At 51.4% G+C, this 22638-nt stretch overlaps 1 protein-coding gene across 4 annotated transcripts; it reads left to right on the plus strand.

Moving 5' to 3' along the window:
- The first annotated feature begins 875 nt into the window (after positions 1-875).
- On the plus strand, positions 876-19891 carry KLHL25 (kelch like family member 25). Of its 4 annotated transcripts, none has more exons than XM_014944783.1 (4): positions 876-1054; positions 7578-7695; positions 11542-13371; positions 18320-19891. In XM_014944783.1, exon 3 carries the CDS (start codon positions 11559-11561, stop codon positions 13326-13328), a length of 1770 nt encoding a protein of 589 aa, XP_014800269.1. In that variant the 5' UTR covers positions 876-1054; positions 7578-7695; positions 11542-11558; the 3' UTR covers positions 13329-13371; positions 18320-19891. The 4 variants fall into 4 exon arrangements, with proteins under 4 accessions (XP_014800269.1, XP_014800270.1, XP_014800266.1 ...); XM_014944780.1 differs by lacking the exon at positions 876-1054 and adding an exon at positions 4884-4964; XM_014944784.1 differs by lacking the exon at positions 7578-7695.
- The last annotated feature ends 2747 nt before the right edge of the window (positions 19892-22638 follow it).

Below are 22638 nucleotides of genomic sequence, written 5' to 3' on the forward strand. Positions count from 1 at the left end.
GCGGCTCTTGTGTTATGTGAAAAACGTTATTGCTCCTAAATCAGCCTTTTTACCCCCCAGTTTGGCTCAAAGGAGCATTTACCCGCCTCCCCCCGCCCCCTCAACTCCCTCCGGACAAAGGTACTGGCGGTCCCCACCCGGGGGGACACACGGACCCCTGCCAGCCCCCCGTCCCACCCCAATCTCTCCGCAGGCGAAGGGACCCCGTGGGAGGCTGGTGACCTCCACATTCCCCACGTGCTGAAATTTTGCTGAGCCGAGGGCCGGAGATTCCAGAAATCGGCTTGGATTTTAGCAGAGTTTTGCTTGACTTTTAATTAGGGGGCTCGGGTCGGTGGCGGGGGAGCGACACGCAAGGACAAGACGGTGCCGGCCACGCAACCGGGGGCGGCCGGGCAGGACCCAGCGGAGCCCTGAGTCAGGGGGCAAAGGCCAGAGGAGAGTCACGGGTGACTCCACGCGAGGCCGGAGTGCAGTCCGACCGGCTATGCAGCAGCGGTGCCAACGGCGAGCTCCCCGCAAGCCCTCGGGGAAACGCCACCCCAGCTGGCGTGGGGGCTGCAACGCACCCACGGAGGAGGAGGCGGGGGGGGGGGCGCCCGGCTGAAACCGGGTAAGGCGGCCGTTAGGACCCAGCGAGCTCCTTGCCGCCCTCGCCCCGCCCCCAAGCCGCCTTCCAGTCCTCCCATTGGCGGGACCGCCCGCCCTCTCCCATGCGCCGCTCCGCAGGGGGGCGAGGCGGGGAGGCGCGTCACCGTCTCGGCGCTCTCTGAATGGCCGAGGCGGCGGCGGCCGGCCCCGCCCCCGGAGTCCCACGCGAGGCGGGTCCCACCCCGCCGGTGACATTGTGCCCGCCGAGCGCGCGGGGCCGGGCTGGGCCGGGTCCTACCGCCGCCGCCGCGTCCATCGCCTCACGCGTGGGCCCGGGGCCGCCCCGCCGCCCGCCCTCCATCCATCCCACCATCCCACCCGCGCTCCCTCCATCCATCCGTCCATCCGGGGGGGCTGCGGGGCCGCCGGGGGTTTCGGCCGGGCCGGACGCGGAGACAAGAGGGTGAGTGATTTTTATTTTTTATTTTATTTTATTTTTTTCCCCTCAGCGCCGGTTTCAAGGCGCCGCTTCCCGACCTGCCTCCGGCCCCTCTGGGTGCCGCCGGGGCTGAGGGCCGGGGCAGGGCAGGGACCCGGCCTGCCGGTCCCGCCGGGTTCCGTGGGCAGGTCCCGCGGGGAGTGCAATGCCTGGGTGAGGTGAGGGGCTTTTTCTTCTAAAGCCAAAAAAACCAAAAGAGCTGCTCTTCATCTCTTATATGTGAAAGTCTTGATTTCTCCCCTCCGCCCCCTTGTACCCGTGTCTCTCAGAGCTGTGGTGTACGGGACACAGCTCCCACAGCCCTTCTGATTAAATCCGTTCAATTAACGCTGCCTAGAGAAGCCTGCAGCTTCCTACCAGTGACGGGACCGAGCTGACAGAGGAGAAGAAATTGTTCCCTGTCCGTGCAGGCCCCTTCGCATTTAAAAAAACTTACAAGCAGGTTTGGTACTTGCTTTATTTTTTTTATTCTCCCCTCTTTTTTTTTTTCTTTACTTTTTTCATCCATCCACTCACGCTCTTGGGTATCGGGGTGGGGGGCTTAGAGTGGCCATATCCACCCTTGGAAAGATCTTCTGTCCTCAGCCTTTCATAAAGCAGACACCAAAGTGTTTCGTACTATTTACACGCAGAGCCCCAGCTTCGTAACTGGTTTCTGTTTACCTTTCCTGGCAGTCTCAGCTTGCCGTCTTCTCTTGTCATCTGCTGGAGTCACTTCTCCAGTCAGGGTGCCATGGGCTGGAGTCTTCCTCCAGATGTACTTCTGGACAGATCCAGAGCCCCAAGAGAAAAACAAACAGCTCTATAACCTTTATACTTTGACAGCTTCCCTTGTCTTCTCCCTCCTTCCCTGTTGTCTTGTGACGCTTGTTTTTATTGAGCTTACCTCAGGAGCAACCCGAGATGTTTGTAACACACCCTGCACGTTTCTGGTGGCGTCCAGCTGCTCCTGTTATCTCAGCTGTGTTACTGATGGCTGCTCTGGTAACAGTCTCCTTTCAGAGCAGGGTAAACCAGGTCTGAGCTCTCGTGTACTTTCTTTTCTCTGCCCGTCTCTCAAGGGGTCTGACTCCTTAGTGAGCCGGGACCCTTTCTGGCGCCTCTCTGTTTTCCTTGTCCTGTTTGCTGCTTCAGATCAAATCTTACCCCAAACCACGTTTTGTCTCTTTTGTGTCTTTAACCCTCACCATCTGCTCTGGTTTATCTCTGCGATAAGGCTGTATGTATTCAGTAAAGCAGTTGGGGAAGAGACACCGGTGAGAGTTCGCTCCGCAGTGGGAAGGTGTGGGGTGGGCACAAGATTCTCACGACTAAAACCAGAGTGAAATTTGCTGCAAAAGCCAATTAGTCACACCTTAATGTGGACACAGGAGGCTGTAAGCAGCTTCAGCACCGGGGAACTTAAGCCTTCTATCACATTTTTTTTTCTGTTCATTTTCCCAAGTATTAGGGGACTGCTGCGTGAAGTCCTTCTGCCTCAGCACATATGCGAAGCGTGCCTCGTGGTAGGCTCCCATGCTGTGTTTGGAGCAGGTTCAAGTAACTCGGGCCGTGAGGATGGTGTCTCGGATGTGGTTTTGGAGAGGAGATAAGGCCAGTTGAAAATTGTTCAACCGAAGGAGCTAGGCAAACGAAATTCGTGAAGGCAGACAGCTTGGGAACAGATGATAAGATGCTGCATGACACGTACTCCAAACATGTGAAAATGAGCCTGTGTCTGATAAATAATATGATCCCTCCAGTGCTGGAGAAAGTGCTGGGCATGGTCCTGGACAGGGACAAGGAGTATGTGCATGTCTATGTGGTACATATGTATTTGTGAATGATGATACTGTTTCTGTCCCTCCAGCTGTAACCAAGCGCTCCCCAAAGCCTGCCAGGAGTTCAGGTCCTTCTTAAACAGCCAGAGGAAGTTTTAGGCAATGTTTACCAGGCAGGTGAGTGAAACAGGAAGGGCAGGATGTGGCCATCTGTGGAGGTGGAAGAGGATGGGCAGCGTGTGTCGAGACGGGGAGGGAAGTGGCGGCGGCGTTACAAAAGAGGGTGTTGAGCAGTGCCTTGGCGTGAGTAGGTGGAGCAGGACAGGCAGAGCTGGCCCGGGGTGTCAGCCACGGCGCCTGGGGACCGTGGAAGGGGCAGGTTTGAAGAAGCGGTGTCAGCACTTGAACAGAGGAGTAGATTTACTCCCCTCTTTTATAGACTGTAATTGAATTGCAGTGCATGTGGCTGGCGTCGCTTACAGCAGCGGCTGCGGGAATGCCAGCTAGGAAGCATTTAGCTGTAACAAGCCACCCCGAGCCCCCTGGCCTGACCTTTAACCACCCTCACATCGGTCTGTCTTTGCTTATCAACTTTATATCCCCGCAGTGGCTATTAGTATCGCTCCGGCCAGTACAGCCTGCTCTGTCTTCCCCCCCCCCATCGCTCGAGCATGGGAACATTGCCTGTCCCATAACCACTGTCTGCTTGCTGACCATTAGACTTTGCAAAGGCTTCCAGTTTTATATGACAGCCTGTCAGATTGTGGCGAGGTGAATTTATTACTGCACCGCACTGGCAATCGCTCTGGTTTGCTTGTGATACGGGCAGACATGCCCAGGATAGCCTGGGCTGCTGCAGTGCTCCTGTGCTGATCCAGACCATGCAAGCTGAGTACGTGGTTTGATGCTGTGTAAAGAAATGAAAAGATCAAAGATGGGTGTCACGTGTTCCTTCAGTCCAAAGCCAGAGGGCAATGAGCAATGCCCTGTCTTGCAGCCCCAGACCCTGCAATAACTGTCAGTGCTTTACAATCCAGTGGGAACGGCTGTCCTACATGCCCATCAACATCAGGGGCTAATCGGTTCAGGAGGCGTGAGAGGGCCTCCCACCTCCACGGCTCTGAACTCTGGCCAGGATTGCAAATGAGCTCCTGCAAATCGAACCTGGCAGTTGCAACCACAATCTCCTGCCTGGCAGGGGAGTGGCGAAGACAAAGGCAAAACCCCAGGTTAACTGGCCCGGCACAAAATTGAAATCCTGCCCTGACAGCAGGCAGACAGACCTGTTTGGTATGAGTGTCCGTAGCAGGGCGTCTGGTTAGCCTGACCATCGGAGCAATCAGCTCTGTCAACCTCAGGGCTGGGAGCCGGGCACAGTATGCAGAGAGAGAGTGGGAGGATCTGAATATGCTTTCTGGAGTCAGCAACTGCAATGGTTATTCTGGCATTAATTTGACGTACACCACATCTCATCTTCTGAACGCTCCCTGGGAAGTGGCATGTGGTTCGGCTCCTCTGTATTTTGAAGTACCAAAGGCCTTTTGCTTTGGCGGCGCATTAGCCAGTTGGCTTGCTTGAAAAGGACTTTATCCTGCCCAGATGGGGCTGGGGTAGATACTGCGATCAAGTAGATTGTTTCTATTCTGGAGCCTTTTGGAGTATAATTCGGGAGACGGGACTGCAAACTCGCTTGCCCGCTCTGCAGCCCCTGCATTCATTTTGCAAAGCGACTGTGGTTGATCTGGCAGAATGGGATTTATTCACTAGTGGAGCTAGAGGGCAGGCGGGGAGGACAAAACCCCACAGCAGCCTCTGAAATGAATCATGGGCTCTGAAAAGATCCACTGGGGTTAAGGCATAGCAATGAAAAGCTATTGTCTGGAGCCTGAACTGTGGCTAAAAGCGTTATTTATCCCGATTTGGATAGTGGTTGTAGGAGGGTGTGGTATTCCCAGGAACTGCAAAGCCAGCGTGCTTAGTGGTGAGCATGAACTTTATTTGATTGCCTCACAGGTAGCTCAAGAAGCTCTATGGACTAATTGAGTGGCGGAGCAGCAAGTCCAATACCTGATTGCAAATAAAACTGCATCTATTGCATGCAAAGTGGATTTCCTGTGAGTATTTTTATTTTGGTTGGAACGTGATTGCCTCTGGCTTAGATGAGTGCATATCTTATAGATTTGAGGCGCTGCTGCCCCTTTTACCAGTGCGTTTGCAAGACAGAACAAGAACCTCGTTAATTGGTACAGCTTGGCAATACTGCTTTTGTTCTCTATGGTAAGTGGCATTCAGGAGATTCTTGTGGTGGCTTTGGGCTCAGAGTGGAGCACAGATTGAAGGGGAGGAATGGTGGGTACTGGTGAGAATGGGATATGAAGCAGCGATGGACAGACCGAGTTTCTGAGTTCAGCTTTGCTTTAATAAGCACGTTCAGATACGTGCCCGGACCTTCTCCAGACAATCTGATCTCTTGGAGCCTACAGAATTGGGCTTGGAAAACCTCCCAGTTTCTGTCTGAGCCGACAGAAGGAGCCTTTCACATGGGCCCTCTGTTTTCTGTCTAGGATATACAGGCTAGACTAGAAAGTGAGAAAATGAGAAGAAACGATAAGGCTATCTTCCATTCTCAAAGGCTGAGGCAGGATCAGGAATTCTCCTCTGGGGGGATGGTGTCAACGGTCTTTGCTTGCCTATATGCAAATATGATAGAACAACGAGAGTTTGTCAGGAAGGCCAAATCCAGCTCTGTTACAGAGATACCTGCTGATTCACGGCAGAGTTACGTTGCCTGAATTCCAGCGTGCAAAATCACGGTTGCATCTTTGCTGCATTAGTCATCCTGAAGAAGACAAGAACAAATTTGGCTGACACGGGCAAACCACTAAATTCACCGGCGCTGCTGGAGGTGAACCCAATTTGTTGGAGAGCAAAGCCTGCATCCAGGCACACGGGAGGTGTGGATGGAGCAGAGAACATGCCTGGGAGAAGATGCAGTGAAGGTCCTTTGCTGCCCACCTGGCAGCAGCCCAGGCTCCACGCTTAACAAGTGCAGGGCTCACCAAATGCCAGGTGGCATTTTAATTCCTTTCATCTCAAGCACTCTTTACAGAAGGGCATTATTAGTATCGAGCATTTCGAGCAGCTCCAAGCTGATAGCCCACTGTTCTAATGCAAGGACATGAAAACAATCTGAAAAGATCTTTACGCTTGTTCCTTCCCCTTTCTTGTTTTCTGTCTTCCTCCCCCATCATCTTTTCCTGTTTTCTGTTGGGTTTTTTCCCCTTTTGAAGCTCGAGCTGTGTTTGTGAGTACGTGAATGCCTGCATGCAATAGATCCCCTGTCTGAAACCTTTTTGACGGTCTCCAATGCCAGGAAATTGCATCTGAAACCCAGCTGTATCTGGGTTCCACATTTGAGAGTGATTTGCCACACTCATCTTGCTCTGAAGCAGATTTGCAAGGAACTTCTCCTTGTGAAAACACCACAGTAGGTGACTTCAGGCTTCTAGTTTGCCACTCCGTACAGTGAAAAGGGAAGAAAATTGGTTCTATACCAGTAATTTTGCCCTGGGATGGGCTTGTTGGCCTAAGCACCAAGCAGTGGAGTCCATGAAGGTGTTTGAAAGGTACAGATATTCAGGACGAGAAAACCAGTGCCTTACTAACGGGCAGAGAATTTATCCCACCGCTTCCAGGAAGAAGCTGACCTTTGGCTGAATTCAAAACGGCATTTCACCCCAAAGGGTTGATATTGTGAAATCGGAGAGAAAATAAAACTCAATCATATGCCTGCCTCCCTGTGGAAGAAGCCATCGCTGGCCACTCGAGGCGGGTCTGCTCTGGTTTGGAAGGAGTTGCTATAGGTTGGAGCGCAGTCCATACGTGGAGGGTCTGTATGGTTGACTGCTTGGGAATGAATCTCTGCTGTACCATGAGCAGCTTCTTCCAGGTCTTCTGAGCTGAGCCAACAGGGAACCTTCCTGCTTATTTATTTACTTATTTATGGCTTTAAAGAGTTCATGGTTGAGTGAGGCAAAAAGAAACGTGTTCTGCTTGTTGCTTCCCTGAAAGTCTGATGGGCAAACAGAAAATGCCAGCTTTGGTTCATGGGATTTGGGCTTTTTGTTGGTGTTTAGCCAACCTTTACGGTCCTGGGAGAATGCTTAAATCCTGTAGTTTTGCCTTTCTAAGCAAAAATTATTCTTGATCCACTGAAATCCCACTGGGGAACACCCTATTTACTCTCAAATATTTTCCTCTTGAAAGGAAGCAGCATCAGAGCTGGCGATTCTCTGCAGATAATGACTGACATTGGAGATTTGTGGACAACCTTCTGGTTTAAGATGGAGAGGGGAACCCCAAGCCTAGCTAATGCATAGTCCTTCTGAGCTGTCCTCTCACATGCAGTTCTTTTGTGATAGAGGACTGGGGCCTGATACGGCTTCAAGGTATCTGATTTCCAAGTGCTGCTTGGAGTTTTCAAAAGGTAATAGAGTATTTCCTGAGGTTCTCCTAAATGACCCATACCAGCTCCCTACAGCCAGGGAGAAGAGAGTCCCAACAGGACTCCGACATGGTGACCCACCAGCCTGGGAGGGACAATCTTCTGCTGGGACATGGTTTATAGGAAGCAAGAAGCGCTTGGACAGGAGAACTGTGGCCGTGTTTGAGTGGGGAGTTTGACCAGCTCTGTGGTTTTGATTTTTTCCCCGTGTTCTCTTTACCAGCTCTGTCCTGTCCAGGGAGAACTGCTGGGGTGTTTTCTTCATGAGCTGAGATCAGAGGGGTCTTTTCTGCCTGAGCCAACTCCGACTCTCCTTCAGGGTTGCCGACTACCCTGTGTAGGTGAGTGGAAGAATTTTCAAAGCGCCCTTATCATGCTCTGCTGGAAAACTCCTCTATTTCCTATATCTGCTCTACGAAGGCTGCAGACAGCCAGGGGACTGTTGCAGCCAGCAGGCAGCGTTGGATAGCTGTCAAAAAGCTGATGCCCCTCTGCCCTCATCCATATGGAAGAAGGGTTATCGTCTGCCTCTGTGTGCAGTAAGGTCCTTCTAAAAGGCAATGCAGTAGATATTTATATTTTCAGTGACCGCCTTTCAAAGGAAAAGAAATGAATGCAGCGTGGAGAAATCCAAGACCCAGTTTGTTCAGGTCATGCCTTCTGCTATTTGCGTTGACGCGTCTGTTCCAGTGATAGCTTCCTGCGTGATGGAAGATGCAGCTGTGAGCTCTGATAACCCCCTGAGCTCTCGCAGAGCAGGTGGGAGCTTGGCAGGAGCCACTGACAGGTTTCTTTGTGTAAAATATTCCTCATTTTGAGTGGTTCTGTTTTTTCTCTTTAGCTCAGTAGCTGAATAAGGGAAGTGAGGAATGTGGTAGGGGCCAAATCTGCTCTGCATGCATCTGCCTCTGAAGTGCCTGTAAGAGCCCATGTCAAAGGTCCAGCCTGTTCATCACTTCAGTCAAACATTGCTTAAATTGAAGCATGTGCTTTATGCAAATCATGGGAAGTGTAGAAGATCCTTTTTAGTTACAGGCTTCTGAGGTTCATAAGGCTGCCAGATTTTGGAAGAAACCCATCAGATGAAATCGTTACTGCTTGCAGTTTCTGTTCATCTGATACGGGTGGGATGATGCCAAGATCTCTGGTAGGCTGAGAGATGTGGTGGGGCGTGTTTGTGGGGGGAAGAATTAGTACCTGCCACTTTTCTCCTTGTGCCCAGCTAGGGCAGGATTCAAGAAGCCTCAAAACAAGCTGTTTGGAAGTTTCTGTAAGCCCTAAGCCTAGCTGGCGAGGTGGCTGCACGCCAGGGTTCAGAGGCTGCTTCAGGTTCAGTTTACTGGTCTGTCTAGCCCATCTGATCTGTGACCAGTGACATCCAGTGTCATAACCTGGCTCCAGGAGAGGCTGACTAAAGGGTCTGTGGCCTCTTTATCCTTCCAGCTTGCAGCTGTACTGGGGACCAGCTGGTGCCCGTGGTGGGACAAGGTGGTGTGAAGAGCAGACCTAATGGGGGCTGGACTGGAACCTGGCAACTTATTCCGTGGATGCTCTTTAACACCCGTTGGATAGAAATATTATTTGGTTACCCAGTGCCTTGGGCAAGATGTTTGATGTTGGAAGCCTGAGATATTTTATATATGTGTGTTGTATATATGTGTGTGCATATATATAGTGGCCCTACTGCAGCTTTTATATAGACATTTTTCAATTCTAAATGACCTGCTTCTTCCCTTCTGAGTAGTGGCATTTCTAATCTCAGTGCCAGAAAAAATGATGCTGCCTTCCTGCAATCTTTTTGTTTCCATAGCTGTCCTATATAAATTCCTTAATTTTCTGTGCATAAGCAAATCAAAGGTTAACCTGGAATAGCTGACCCGACCCGTGAGCAAAGAAAGCAGTAGCAATGGCAGGGTGGTTTCTGAGGATGTAGGAATAGGAACCTAAATCAATAGCTTTTAGCAGACTCATAAATGTTTCATTTGTATTCCTCGCTTCGACGTTACAGAGCTTTGACGCGGGAATCCATATAACCTCTTAAATTAGTGTTGTCCCTGCGCTGGGTGTAGATGTTGGAAACCATTTCCCTTGGATGCATTTCAAAGTGCTGCTCCATAGTGGCATTTTCCTTCCTCTTTTGGAGCCTCTGATCACAAGCAAAACAAGCTTGGCATCCTCAGCCCCAGGCTGCAGGGATTTTGGTGGTGGACATGCAACCCCAATATCTGCAGCGACGCTGCTGCCCAGCTCAGAGTGGGAGTTGTGGATGCTTGGGCAAGTTGTTGTTTCTGCATGGAGAAGCACAAGGAGACCTTTTCCCTGGACTCCACGGAGGGCCTCGGGAACACCAACCTCAATAATTCATGGCAGGGGGTGGGGAAGGAGGGATGTGCTCACAACTGTTTGTCAGATTTGGGCTAGTTTGGAGGCGCTGGAGAAGCAGGGGGGTGGGAAGAGGGTGAGCCAGGCAGCTTATCTGGCCATCCGCCTCCGCTGGAGGTCATCCACCCGTGGAGCGTGGGAGGGTTGTGTGGCTCCCGGTCTCTGCCAGGTCAGGGCTGTGACCTCCGTCCCCTCTCCTGGCATGTCATGGTTTCCCTTGGGACCCCAAGTGCTGGGGTGACAGCAGTGAGCCCAGCCGAGCTGGGGAGGACAGGACTGATCTGTAGACCTTGTGCTTGCAGGGGAGAAAGCCCCTTGAGGAATCTCAGGCTGTGAAGAGCAAGTTAAAAAAAAACCAAACACAACTAACCAACCAAAAGAACTCAACCGAAACCCCTTCCCCAGCTGTATCTGTGTGGCTAATTACTCATCGCTAAACAATGAGGTGGCTGGAGCTGTGGGATTTCAGCCCTGGTGCAGCCCTGCAAAGCAAAACTGTGGTGTTTTTGGGAAGAGGGAGTAGAAAAGGGATAGAAAAAGAGTGTTGGGGGAGAGAGAAGATGTAGCAGAGTCAGAATACTGTTTCTCAAGCAAACCCTGTGCTTGAGAAATGCTTCTGTGCGTCTGAACAGGGTCCTCTCTGCCCAAGTGCTGCGATGCTCCTGTGGCAGCTCAGACCCCCCCCAAGCTCTGTGACTTGCCCCCATCTGTAGCCCATTTAGTGGGCTGCCTGCCTAAAAACTCCACTTCCAGCCTGGGAGAGTCTCTCTTACTGACAAATCATCTAGCGTGGTGCCTTCGGTGGCTTTGCTGTGTCTGCTGTCAGAGGGGCCCGTAGCAGAGGCACAGCAGATTGACCCCATTTTTCTTTTATTTTGGACTCATTTTTCAAACCTCAGGGCAGTTGTGCTACCAACTTCACTACTGACTTTCTGCTGTAAGAGAGGACTCCGTGCAAACTGAAGTCTGTCTACTTCAGTTACATGGGGGACAAAATTGAGCTGGCTAAAATATTTTGGAGCAAGTGACTTGGATTTTTATCGTCTAAGTGCTATTAATTTGATTGGTCTGAAGGGTTTTCTTCCACAGGCAAGGATAGGTATCGGGTAGCACTTAAATGAAATATTAGCTAATAAAAGCCTTGTGTTTGCTTCTGCTTGTCTGTTAAAAAGCATAATTTAGCAGTCCCTTTTGTGTTATTATCTGATGTGAGAAGTGTCCTGCAAAATGTTTTAGTCAGATGAAGTGTCTGGTGAATTTTGTCAACAAAAGCTACAATGAAAGTGTTCAGGAAAATTTGTTCAAAACTTCTGGCTTGTACTGGTAGCTAAATATTCCATAAATAAAACCTGTAGCAATTGCCTTTCTTAAACCTGCAATAATCTTCATGAAAATCAGAAGCCAAACTTGATTTCTGCTGAGCCAAGAACAGACTGATGCCCTTTATCCTGGATAGACTCTCTTATTACTGTTTTCTAAGGAAAAATAACTCTCCTGCGGTTTGCCAATACCCTCTAGGGGCTGTTGAGACAATTTACCATCAAGTTTGGGGTTTGATTGCTTCATTTTGTTGCTCTGTTGCTGCAACCAAAGTGCAGAATTTCCCCTTTCACCCTGCTCAGCTTGAGTTAAAGTTCTGGAGGAGATGAAGGTGCAGACCAGGGCAGAGGAACACCCTTTTGGGGTGTCACCTGGTGCTTCAGGTTTGAGGTCCCTTGAGATGTGTACCAGGGTTGGGTAGCAAATGCATATGTTCTCTGCCTTAGGACAAGAGAATAATGGTTTTTCTGTTTGTTTCTCTGCAGGCAAGAGCTCTGTCACCATGTCAGTCAGCGTCCACGAGAACCGTAAATCCCGGACTAGCACCGGCTCTATGAACATCTTGCTTTTTCACAAAGCTTCCCACCCAGACTGTGTCTTGTCCCATCTGAACACCCTGCGGAAGCACTGCATGTTCACCGATGTCACCCTTTGGGCAGGAAACAGGTCATTCCCCTGTCATCGGGCAGTGCTGGCTGCCTCCAGCAGATACTTTGAAGCCATGTTCAGCAATGGCCTCCGGGAGAGCTTGGACGATGAGGTGAACTTTCATGACAGCCTCCACCCAGAGGTGCTGGAGCTACTGCTGGACTTTGCTTATTCCTCTCGGATCATCATCAATGAGGAGAACGCTGAGTCCCTCCTGGAGGCTGGAGACATGCTGCAGTTCCATGATGTCCGAGATGCAGCAGCTGAATTCCTGGAGAAGAACCTCTACCCTTCCAACTGCCTGGGCATGATGTTGCTCTCAGATGCTCACCAGTGCCGGCGGCTCTACGAGCTCTCCTGGAGGATGTGCCTGGTCAACTTTGAGACTGTTCACAAGAGTGAGGACTTCAACAACCTGTCCAAGGACACTCTACTGGACCTCATCTCCAGTGATGAGCTGGAAATTGAGGATGAAGAAAAGGTCTTTAAGGCTGTCATCCAGTGGGTGAAATACGATCTGGATGAGCGGAAGGCTTATCTCCCAGAACTTCTGAGGAATGTTCGTCTGGCCTTGCTTCCTTCTGAATGCCTCAAGGAAGCCTTGGCTTGTGAGGACTTGATCATGGTGGATGAAAGGAACAAGCTTGTCTTGGATGAAGCTATTCAGTGCAAGAAGAAGATCCTCCAGAATGATGGGGTGGTCACCAGTCCCTGTGCCAGGCCTCGCAAGGCTGGGCACACCTTGCTGATCCTGGGAGGACAGACCTTCATGTGTGATAAGATCTACCAAGTGGATCATAAAGCAAAGGAGATTATCCCCAAAGCAGACCTGCCAAGTCCTCGGAAGGAGTTTAGTGCCTGTGCCATCGGTTGCAAAGTATATATCACTGGAGGTAGGGGCTCGGAGAACGGGGTCTCTAAAGACGTATGGGTGTATGACACTGTTCATGAGGAATGGTCAAAAGCTGCTCCAATGTTAATAGCTCGGTTTGGGCACGGTTCGGCTGAATTGGAGAACTGCCTCTATGTGGTTGGTGGACACACTGCAGTAGCTGGAGTCTTTCCTGCATCTCCTTCTGTTTCCTTGAAGCAAGTAGAGAAGTATGATCCCATATCCAACAAATGGACAATGGTGGCCCCTTTGAGAGACGGAGTGAGCAACGCCGCGGTGGTGAGCGCCAGGCTCAAGCTTTTTGTCTTTGGTGGGACCAGCATTCACCGAGACATGGTGTCCAAAGTCCAGTGCTATGATCCAGCTGAGAACCGGTGGATGATCAAAGCCGAATGCCCGCAGCCCTGGCGCTACACGGCAGCTGCTGTCCTGGGCAGCCAGATTTTCATCATGGGAGGAGACACAGAGTTCACGGCAGCATCTGCCTACCGCTTTGACTGCGAAACGGACCAGTGGACACGCATCGGGGACATGACAGCCAAGCGCATGTCGTGCCACGCTTTGGCCTCGGGGAACAAACTCTATGTGGTGGGGGGTTACTTTGGGACTCAGAGGTGCAAAACGCTGGACTGCTACGACCCTACGTCAGACACGTGGAACTGTATCACAACGGTGCCTTACTCGCTCATCCCCACAGCTTTTGTCAGCACCTGGAAGCACTTGCCATCATGATGAGGGTCAGGGCTAGGGCACTTGTATCCAGGAGGTCAATAAGGTAAGGGTCTCCTCTTAAGCTGAAACTTGCTTTCTCATCTCAATTGTGTCTCCACCTGAAGCCATGGGTTCCAGGTTGCTTAGGTTTTATGAAGAGGGTGCATTTAAAGGTGGGATGCAGCACCAGAAAAAGGTAATGTACTGTACTGGTGGAAGTCTAGCAAACTCCAAGGTTTCTCCAGTTTCCAGATGGTCCACTCGGTATCTTACAGCGATGGTTGCAAACCAACCACAGCTCCTCTCCCTCTGCTCTGAGCGAGCTGGGTGTGTGGGTGGGTATGGGAGGGCAGAGGCATCCATGCCTGCTCTCATGGCTGTCACCACAGAATACATCCTGTCAACGTGCAGTTGAGGGGATTATGGTTTCTAAAAGCACTTACGTATGAGTCCTGAGAGATACTCGGGCAGCAAGTGCTTTGGAAAAAGTCTCCGTAGTTGAATATTTTTGCTGGGTATCGGGGTGATTTATTCAGAGCTGATGAATACGTAGGCAAGAGACCCTTGGGATGCTGGCTAATCCTGGATCTCTTTTTATGCTTGGTATTTACGTTTCAGTGGGTAGCAGAAGCAGAAGCTTAGAAGCCATGATGCATTTGATGGTCCTGTTGTTTATTTAACATCCAAACTGTTGCTTGTTAAATCAGAACTTCTGAGACTTCTGTGTGAGACCTGAGTGGGAGGGAAGGGGTTTTGTAACCAGAAAAAGAATGTGTTGATCGGTGTTCTGGGGTGTGTGAGAATAAGATAGTTGGTGGAAACTCATGATGTCCTGTGTCATTCTGGTGCTCCAGTTCTTGCTTGCTCAGAGAAGGTGCTATTGCAATGCCACTGGGACAGGGCTGTTGGTTCCTCCTCTCTCCTCCCCAGCGGGATGCTTTGTTGCCATTCTGGCCACCAGCTTCACTCCACAGAGCTTTGCATGTCTTCACCAATCTGTGCTGAGATGCAGCTGACCAGGAAAAGGCCAAAACCTCTTATCCCTTTGCATAGTGAAAGCAGATATTGATACAGGCAAAAATTGGGTAACATCTTCTTTGCAGGAAGTCCGTAACACCTCTGCTAGCTCAGGCTGTAGGTTTCAAAGTGCTGGCAACACACACCACCCTGCTTTGGTGGTTGGAGACTACCTCCCAGCTAGCTGAAGGAGCTGGGAAACCCTGGCGCATGGGGGCGGGATTGACAAGCATCACTTATGGTTTTATTTGGAAGGTGGGGACTGCGGGGAGGGAAATTCTTCCACAGGCTCATCAAAATCCACTTCACTAAATACAGGGAAGAAAGAATGCTGCCCAAAGCCTCTAACACCCTCTCACTTCCCTGCTTCCCACTTGGTGCGGTTGGTGCGCCTGGGAATCGCCCAGTGGGTGAAATTACTGGCATCTCCCAGTGATCACCTCTTTTGATGCCAGCTGGGAGTCGAGGAGGAGCTCCTGGCACCTCTGCCGGGCATTTGCCCAAGGTGACCACCTGCTTTTCTCAGGTGGAAAAAAAAAAAAAGGCATCCAAAGCATTATGCTGGCCTTTGATTTGTGAAACACCTGGTTTTAACATGGGTTGGACCACAGTGAGGGCAGGACAAGAGTGAAAAGGGTTAAAAGGAGATCTCTGAGAGCTTTCCCAGCACTGGAAGATAATGGCCTTTCCAAATTCTCCTCCTCAGGCGTTGCCTAGCATCTGTCACAGTGGCTCAGTAATCTAATTAACTTTTAAATGTTGCAGCAAAGAGTGTGAGGACTCCATCATTTTCAACTCAGGTCAATGGGGCTTCCCTTTAAGAGTCATCCTAGAGCTGAAAATTAATTTTCTCTGGTAGCAGATGTGTCTGAATATTAAAGCTCAACACCAGCCACACTGCTGGGAATAGAAATAGGGAATATTTTGAGGTGGGAGTTGATTTTTCAGCTACCGAATAAAAAGCAGTCTCTGAGCATACAGAGATGTTATTTTCTTCTCCTACTTTTTTCTCCTGTACTGTATTTGGGTTGTTCAGATCTAATAAACAGCTTTGTGGGGGTTATACAGATATTTTTTTCCCCCTGTAATCTAGAGTCTGGCACAAGCACAAGAAAACTAGGAGCTGTAATATGCCAACCTGCAAGTAAAACTGGTGAAAAGTCACTGTGTGAGGGTTTTATGTGCTTTTTTGGCTTCACTTCCACTCTTCAGTTACAAGAAGTATTTAAAATATACATGAGTTCTTGCCAGACAGAATGTCTCTTCACTTCATTTTTCTAGAGATTTTTTTTCTAAAAAAAACCCTCTGAAGTTATTGTTGTGGCTTCAGACACTGTGACAGCTCTTAATAAAGCACCAAGACTGGTGAGTGAAGGCCAATGTGTTGCTTGTGCCCCACCAGTCATGTCCCATTTGCTTGCCTTGGCTGTACCTGACCCAAAACTGGGCTCAGGAACTGGGGTAACTGGCTATAGGGTCCTATGACTACCCTGTCATCCTACAGCAGGTCTGACCAAGGGATCTTCTGGCCTGCAGCTCCCACCATATGTGGTCTCTCCTGCAACATCCATTTTGATCCCTATGGAGTCCTTCTTCAAGAAAGGGCACCCAGAAGGCAGGTTGGCCAGCAGGGGCCTGGGTGCTGGTGTGCTTTGGGAATGGTAATCCTGTGGGAACGCCCTGCAGCTGGAGAAGGCTTAGAAGGGACCATCCAAGGTGTCCTTGGAGCAGAGCAAGCTGGGTTGGTGAGGAAAGGTCTGGGCAATCGCACGGTAGGAGATACTACTTTGTACTCATGAAAAAAACCCAACCTTCTCGTCTATAACCTGTTGAGGTTGCATTCATACCGACCCTGAAACCCAAATAATATGTCCTTGGAAAATGCTGATCATAAAGCACTAAGCCTGCCTTTCATCCAAAGCATAAAACTGATCAGCTGGAAACGTTTCCTCCAGGGCATGGCCTTCAGCCTTCCCAGCTGGAGCCGGGGCACCTTTCAGCAGAGGTCCCAGTGCCCCTGCCAAGGATGTCGTGTGACATTAATTTAGGGCTTACTGCTGGCAGTTAATTCCAGGGATCAAGCGTGATTAGCAATATGAAACATGAAAGCCTGGTCTCCTCCCACCCATGGTGGTGGAGCCATGAGAAGGCGAATCGTTACAAAAAGGAAATAAAATACTGAGCACTTGGCTTATAAGGCCCCTCTGTGTTTATAAACACCAGCAAAGCTCAGCCAGGAGCTTGGCAGGGACAACGCTGGGTGGTCTGTTGTGGTTCTGTGCAGTGACAACTGATGGGGACAACTCCACACCTCCCAGGAGGTGACTTCAGGCGCTAGCAGGAACAGGTTCTCCCAGCTGCTTTTCTCCAAATTAAAAGTGGCTTCTCCAAACTATCTGTGCTGTGCGACGCTCTCATTTTCATGGGGCAGAGCAACACATGGGCTTGGGCCAGAGAGTGGAACCTTCAGCTGGGGGTTGGGATGCTCACTGGAGATGGGGGAGCTGCAGGTTGCGTGGTCCAGCCGTGGAAGATGAGGTGGAGAGGGAGATCTCTGCATCCCTCTGTGCTGGCTCCTGAGCTGCACTGGGGTGGAGATGTCAGTGCTCCTGTCTCAAAACAAATGGGAATGAGACAAATCCCGTAGCAGCTGGGAACCAGGGGTTCCCCCTCAGGGCTTTTCAGCTCCTGCAGGACCCTCCTCATGGTCTGGAGCAGAGACTGGTGGCCAGGCACTGCTCAGGTACTTATTCCTGGGGCTCACCCAAAAGCTCAGAGCCCATTTTGTGGCTCCCAGAAGAGCCCTTTGGTGGGTTTGGCTCCTGTGAAGGCTGCAAGGTGATACCAGCAGCTGGTGCCTGCTGTTGGGTGGGCACTGCGCCATTCAGGCTGCAGGTTTTGAGGCAGCTCTGGCACCTAAAAGCTTAGCTTTGGCCCCAAATCTCCTGCGAGGATTTCAGCAGCGTGCCAGGCTCATATTCTGTGTTCTGACACCACGGCCAGTTCAATGACTTTTCCTGATTATTTAATTACGGCTTGGCTAACAGACCTTTAGCAGAGGTGGCTTTGCTGCTGCCTGGTCTGGCTTCCTTTCCACGTGGAGCAGCACTTGGTCAACTTTTACCTTGCGAGAAGCTGTAGGGTTTTGTTGCCCTGCTCCCAGCCGGGCACCTTCCTACACGAAAGCCCCAGGTGCCTGCAAACAGCAGCCTAAAATCCAAATCTCAGGGTAACCTCCCGGTGCTGCCTGCTGCCAGCTTGGGTGCTTGCAACCTGTTACAGCCTCACTGGTTTTACTGGAACAAAGTGGCAGCTGGTTTCTCTCGGTGGCTCCTGGGGAAACCCATTTGCATGCGTCTAATAGCGAGGCTGGATAAACAGGGAGGGCAGTTTTTGCCTCCGCTGCGCTTTCCAAGCAGCTGGTTGCCTCTGAAGCCAGTTTATCAGGCAGCGTTGGAAGGGAGTGGCTGGCCTGGGGAGGAAAGTCGATGAAAATCAGGCTTTTCCTAACCCTGGGCAGATGGAAACATGTGCAGTCTGAGCTCAGCTTCAGACTGGATTAATCAACCCCTTGGAAACGTCAGCCGTATGGATGGTTTTGGAGGAACCAGTGGAAAAAGAGAAAAAGGGTCTTTTTGTTTCGCCTGTTCCAGTTCTTGGGCCCTCCTCCTCATCTTAAAAAATGTTAAAAGCTCCATTTCCCTCAAATTTTCATTCCCTTGTCACATCCACAGAGGTTTCCTGGCTGGCTGTGCCCAGCTCCCTGGTGCTCTGAGCCCTCCCCAGCTGAACACCCACTCTCTCCCCTCTTCTGTGAAAGCAAAGGGCATCCCAAATCCCAAATAAACCAAGTGCTTTCCGCTTCCCCCCATCCCCAGGGTCCGGGCAGAGGGTTACCCCAATAACTGCCAACCTGCAACCCTTTTTTGGTGCTCCCCTGCCTGGGCTGAGCCGAGTGTCACAGCCATTAATGAGCTTTCTCTTTCCCTCCCCAGGTGCCAGAGTCACATCCACGTCCCCTGTCTTGCTGCTGGAGCCAACACAGCGACCGTGTCCCCTTCCTGTCCTCCGGCGTGGGACTCCAAGGAGCCTTCCCAGCTCCAGGAGCGGGAGGCACGGCCGTCCCTGTCACCAGCACTGCACCGGGGGGACACCAAGGGCCACCCAGCCCCACCACCGGCCACTGCACGGGGATGGCTTGGAGCCCGGAGTGCTGGCTGCCGGGCTGGGGCCAGGGGGGCCAGGGGACAGCTCGTGAGTGCCAGTGGCCCCACCAGGCTGGGGAGATGGAGGACGTGCATCCCTCAGCAAGCACGGCGTGGGGAGCCGTGAGGTGCTTTTTGTTACTCAGTTGGGGAGGGGGTGGGTTAAGAGATATTGATATTATTTTTTTTTTTTTTTGGAAGGCAGTGAACTTCCCATTGGCAGGGGCTGCTGTTTGGGTGGCTTGGAAGGGTTTTTTTTTTTTTAAAGGGCAAAGGGGCAGGCTGGCAGAGAGCAGCACCCAGCTCTCCCCAGCCTCTGGCCGCTCCACGGAGGTGATGGCTGTTGAAATACTCAAGCGTGGGAGCTCAGGGCGGCTGCCAGCAGCGCCGGGTACTGTGGCAAAACAGGGCAGGTGCCTTTTGTTTTGCACTTTGGGCCTTTTTTTTTAATTATTATTATTTTATTATTTTTATTTTATTTCCCCCCTTTCCTCGCTGCAGCGGGTTGCCATTTGGTCTTGCCAGCTGCTGGGGAGAGCTCTGTTAGCGTGCCAAGGCACCGGCCCCGCTGCCGAGATATTCACCAGATAAACCCCTCTGCCTGCTCAGAGCCGGTCTTCTGAGTCTCCCCGCCGAGCAGCGCGTGGGTGAGGGCCTAATTAGCAAACGAGCAGAAGCAGAGAGGTGCAGCGGGGCAAAGCTCGCGCCCTGGGAGGGGGCGTCCTGCCCCTAGTGAGGCCTCGGAGGGACGGCGAGCGGACTTGGGGGGGCTGGGGAGGGATCCCCTCCCTCCTGCTGTGCTGCACATCCTGGCTCCTCCTTGGGGAGATGGGGGCATTTTTGGCTGCACGTTGCCCGCCCGTGGTCGGGCTGTAGCTGCCCCGGGTTATCCACACAAAACCGGCTGAATTTGGGTTTAGCTCGAGTGGCTCCTCATTCCCGCTGCGGAGGAAGACCCCTGGGTTTTGGCTGTCCATACGGGGATGCAGCTCCTGCCTGGCCTCTTCCAGGGCTGGCCACCACCAAAGGCTGGTTCTGCTGGGAAGCCCCAGCATCCCGCTTCCCTCCGCCACAGATCTGGTCCTGCAGATGCTCTGGGTTTGCCTTTTGCCCCTGGATTAGGTTAAGCTGAAGCCTGGCCAGCTGAATGATGCAATGTGATGAAAAGCCTTGACATGGCTTCAAACAACAAAGGTCTTTTTGGAGCAATGAGCGCCTGTTGCTGCCGGGAAGAACACACTTTGTGCACAGCCGGTCTGCGATGCTCTGAATGACGTTTATTTACATTTTCTAAGGTTGGTTGGTTGCTTTTTTTTTTTTTTTTTCCTCCAGCTGCCTGCGAACTTTAATAAAAAATGATGACCTGGGAAACCGTTTGTGTGTTTTTCACAGGAGTCTTCATTCTTAAGCAGGTTAGATTTAGGTCTAATAACAGGGCCGAGGAGTAATAACAGGGTTGGCACTTGGCTCAGCAGCTCACAAACAGCCTCTTTAAGCGACCAGCCCGGCTCTAATTATTATTGCTTCAGCACCTGGGAAACTGAGGCACAATGTCAAGTGTCTTGTCTGAGGTTAGAGGTAGATCTGGGAACAAAGTCCAGGGCTTCTCGCATCCTGAGGACATCACCTGTCTCCTTCCCCACAGCTGCTCTCACTCAACTTGATCATGATGTGATTTTTTTTTTTCAGGAGAACTTGCTAATATCTGCCAAATAGGTCGAGGGGGCCCGAGGCAGACACAGCCGTGCTCCTGCAGGGAAAGCCAGGCATTTCTAAGGAAGACGAGAAGAATTTCTACTTCTGTTTTCCTTATTTGCCTTCGCTTTGGCTGCTGCGGCTCCCAAGAAAGGGGCCCATTGAGAGGTGAGATGGGCTTTCCAGCTGGGGCTCCTGCTTCTCCTCCTGTGCACATCCCAGAGGAGCAGGGATCTGGTCCAGCCCTGCCCTGGCATCTCTCCTGCTACGAGACCAGCAGCTCCTGCTTTGCTGAGGATGGGGAGAGCCAGAGCATCACTCGGAGCAGGTCGTGGTGCTTGCAAGCAGGACACGGCGACCTTGCAAGTTCATATTCACCTCCTCTTACTCGCAGGGGGCTGGTGGGCTTGGGAAGCAAAGCTTCCCACCAGTGTTACCTCAAAGGGATTTGGAGCCTGGATTTCTGAGCTGTAAAGGAGACCGGGAACGTTTCTCCTTGCCCACAGGAGCTGGGCAGGCAGCAGCGTTAGCTGACGTGAGCTGGGCAGATATGAGTGTGAGGCACCATAGAAAAAGCTCATTAAAGAGCCCTTTGGGAAATCATTTCAGGGTAGAAATTACTGTTTGATGAGCGGGAGAGGGAAAAAAGAGAGGGAGTGTGTGAATGAAATCCCTTTCAGTTCTGTTGATTCAGGTTTTATACAGGACTCTGGGACTTCAAATACCAGCACGGGGAGGCTTTGCGACTGGCTGGCTTTGATATGAGCCACGCAAAGACCTGCTCTTTTGTATTTATTCTGGAGCTTGCCTGAAAGACAATTCAAAAGCAATCGGCAGCTGCTGTGACAGCAGTAACCTGTTGCTATGGAATTAAATGCGATGCGAAATACAAAGGTTCCTTGGTTTGCAGCAACAAAGTGAAGGGGGAGCAGGAGATGGAAACGGATGTAACAGTCAGAATAAAGCTACAGGCAGAGCGGGGCTGGGTTGGAACCAGGGGAAGAAATAGAAACGTGATTTGTTTTGCTTTTTTTAAAAGAGCTTTTTCAGCATCTCAGCAGGTCGAGCTGGGCTTTGTCTGGGAGCGAGCGCTTAGGACAGAGTCTCGTCTGGTGGCATTAGAGGGGTTGTATGTTCCCAAGCTCCTGGGAAACATGTCCATCTGCATGCTGGAGCCAACCCTCGCTGTGGGGTGTCCGGAGCTGAGGAATCTTCCCCAGAAGGTTGCCAGGAGCCTGGCGCCAAGTTCCCCCCCAGGAGGTGCAGGGTCTTGCTTGGATCCAGCCCTCACTCAGCCCCAGGCAGGGCAGCAAACTGCTGCTGGCCCAGGCCACCAAAGGGGGGCTTGTCCCACACCTCCTGCCTTGTTTTGCAGGGACCTGGCCCACAGGAGAGCTTGGAGAGGACACAACTCCTTTCACCCCCACCCTCTGGCCCTTCTGGAGCGCTCTCCAGCTCGGTTCCCCAGCTCTGTAACAGGGTGCTCCCCACTTTTCAAGACACATTTGGGAGGAGAGGGCAGGGAGCTGCTCAGAGGTGGCACCACAGCGAGCAGGACCAGACCTCTCCCAGGTTTCGGGACCTCCATCCCCAGGGACTGACTGTGCTGAACCTCCCCAGATGCAAAAGGCTGATACTCCTATGTCTTATTTAAATGAAACTCATTTCAACCTTGTTGGTTTTTAAATATGCATTTTTCCCAGCCTGACCCCAGCTGCCCTTGAAATAATACTATTGTGTGGTGAAGCCCTTTGGGGAATTATCATCTGAGCTCGCTCTCCCTTTGTCGCTAGAGTCAATTAAAAGCAGAGTAGCTGGTGATTTAATACCTCCGGTGTCTGAGGAAGCCCCACATCCACCCAGGGGCTGGCTCTGGTGTTTTAGACCCATAATTGGAGTGGAGGAATGTTTTTGCCGGCCATCCAACACGCTTTCAAATTCACCTGTGTCTGTGAAGAGCACTGAAGCCTCCTGTCCACAGCTTGTCATCTTCTCCTGCGTGTCAGTTAAAGCCCTGGCACTGCACATCCTGCCCATGGCAGGAAGGTACCATGGTGAGTTGTTTTCCCATTCCTCGGGCACCTTCTCCCTTTGGACAAACCCAACACCGTTGGGTCCTGAAGAAGGTCCAGGTTTACAAGCTGCCCCCCAACTCCCCAGGAAAGGCTGCTCATGAAGTTAAGCTTCCAAGAGCAGGAGAAACCACAGCCACCAGCTCTCCACAACAAACTGGAAATGTAAACTGGGCCCAATCCCTCTCGCTCCAGTGCAGAGCGGGAAACTGGTGACCTCGGGCAGCGGTGGCAGCGCTGGGGGGTCCCCAGATGGGAGCCTGAAGTGGGGACTCCTGGTGGGAGTGAACAGCAGAGGCTGAGCTCATGGGTTTTTTTTTTTTCTCCCTCTCTTACAATCTC

This window comes from Calidris pugnax, unplaced genomic scaffold (genome assembly GCF_001431845.1).
Source record: "Calidris pugnax isolate Ruff unplaced genomic scaffold, ASM143184v1 scaffold70, whole genome shotgun sequence".
In the NCBI taxonomy this organism is placed as follows: Eukaryota; Metazoa; Chordata; class Aves; order Charadriiformes; family Scolopacidae; genus Calidris; species Calidris pugnax.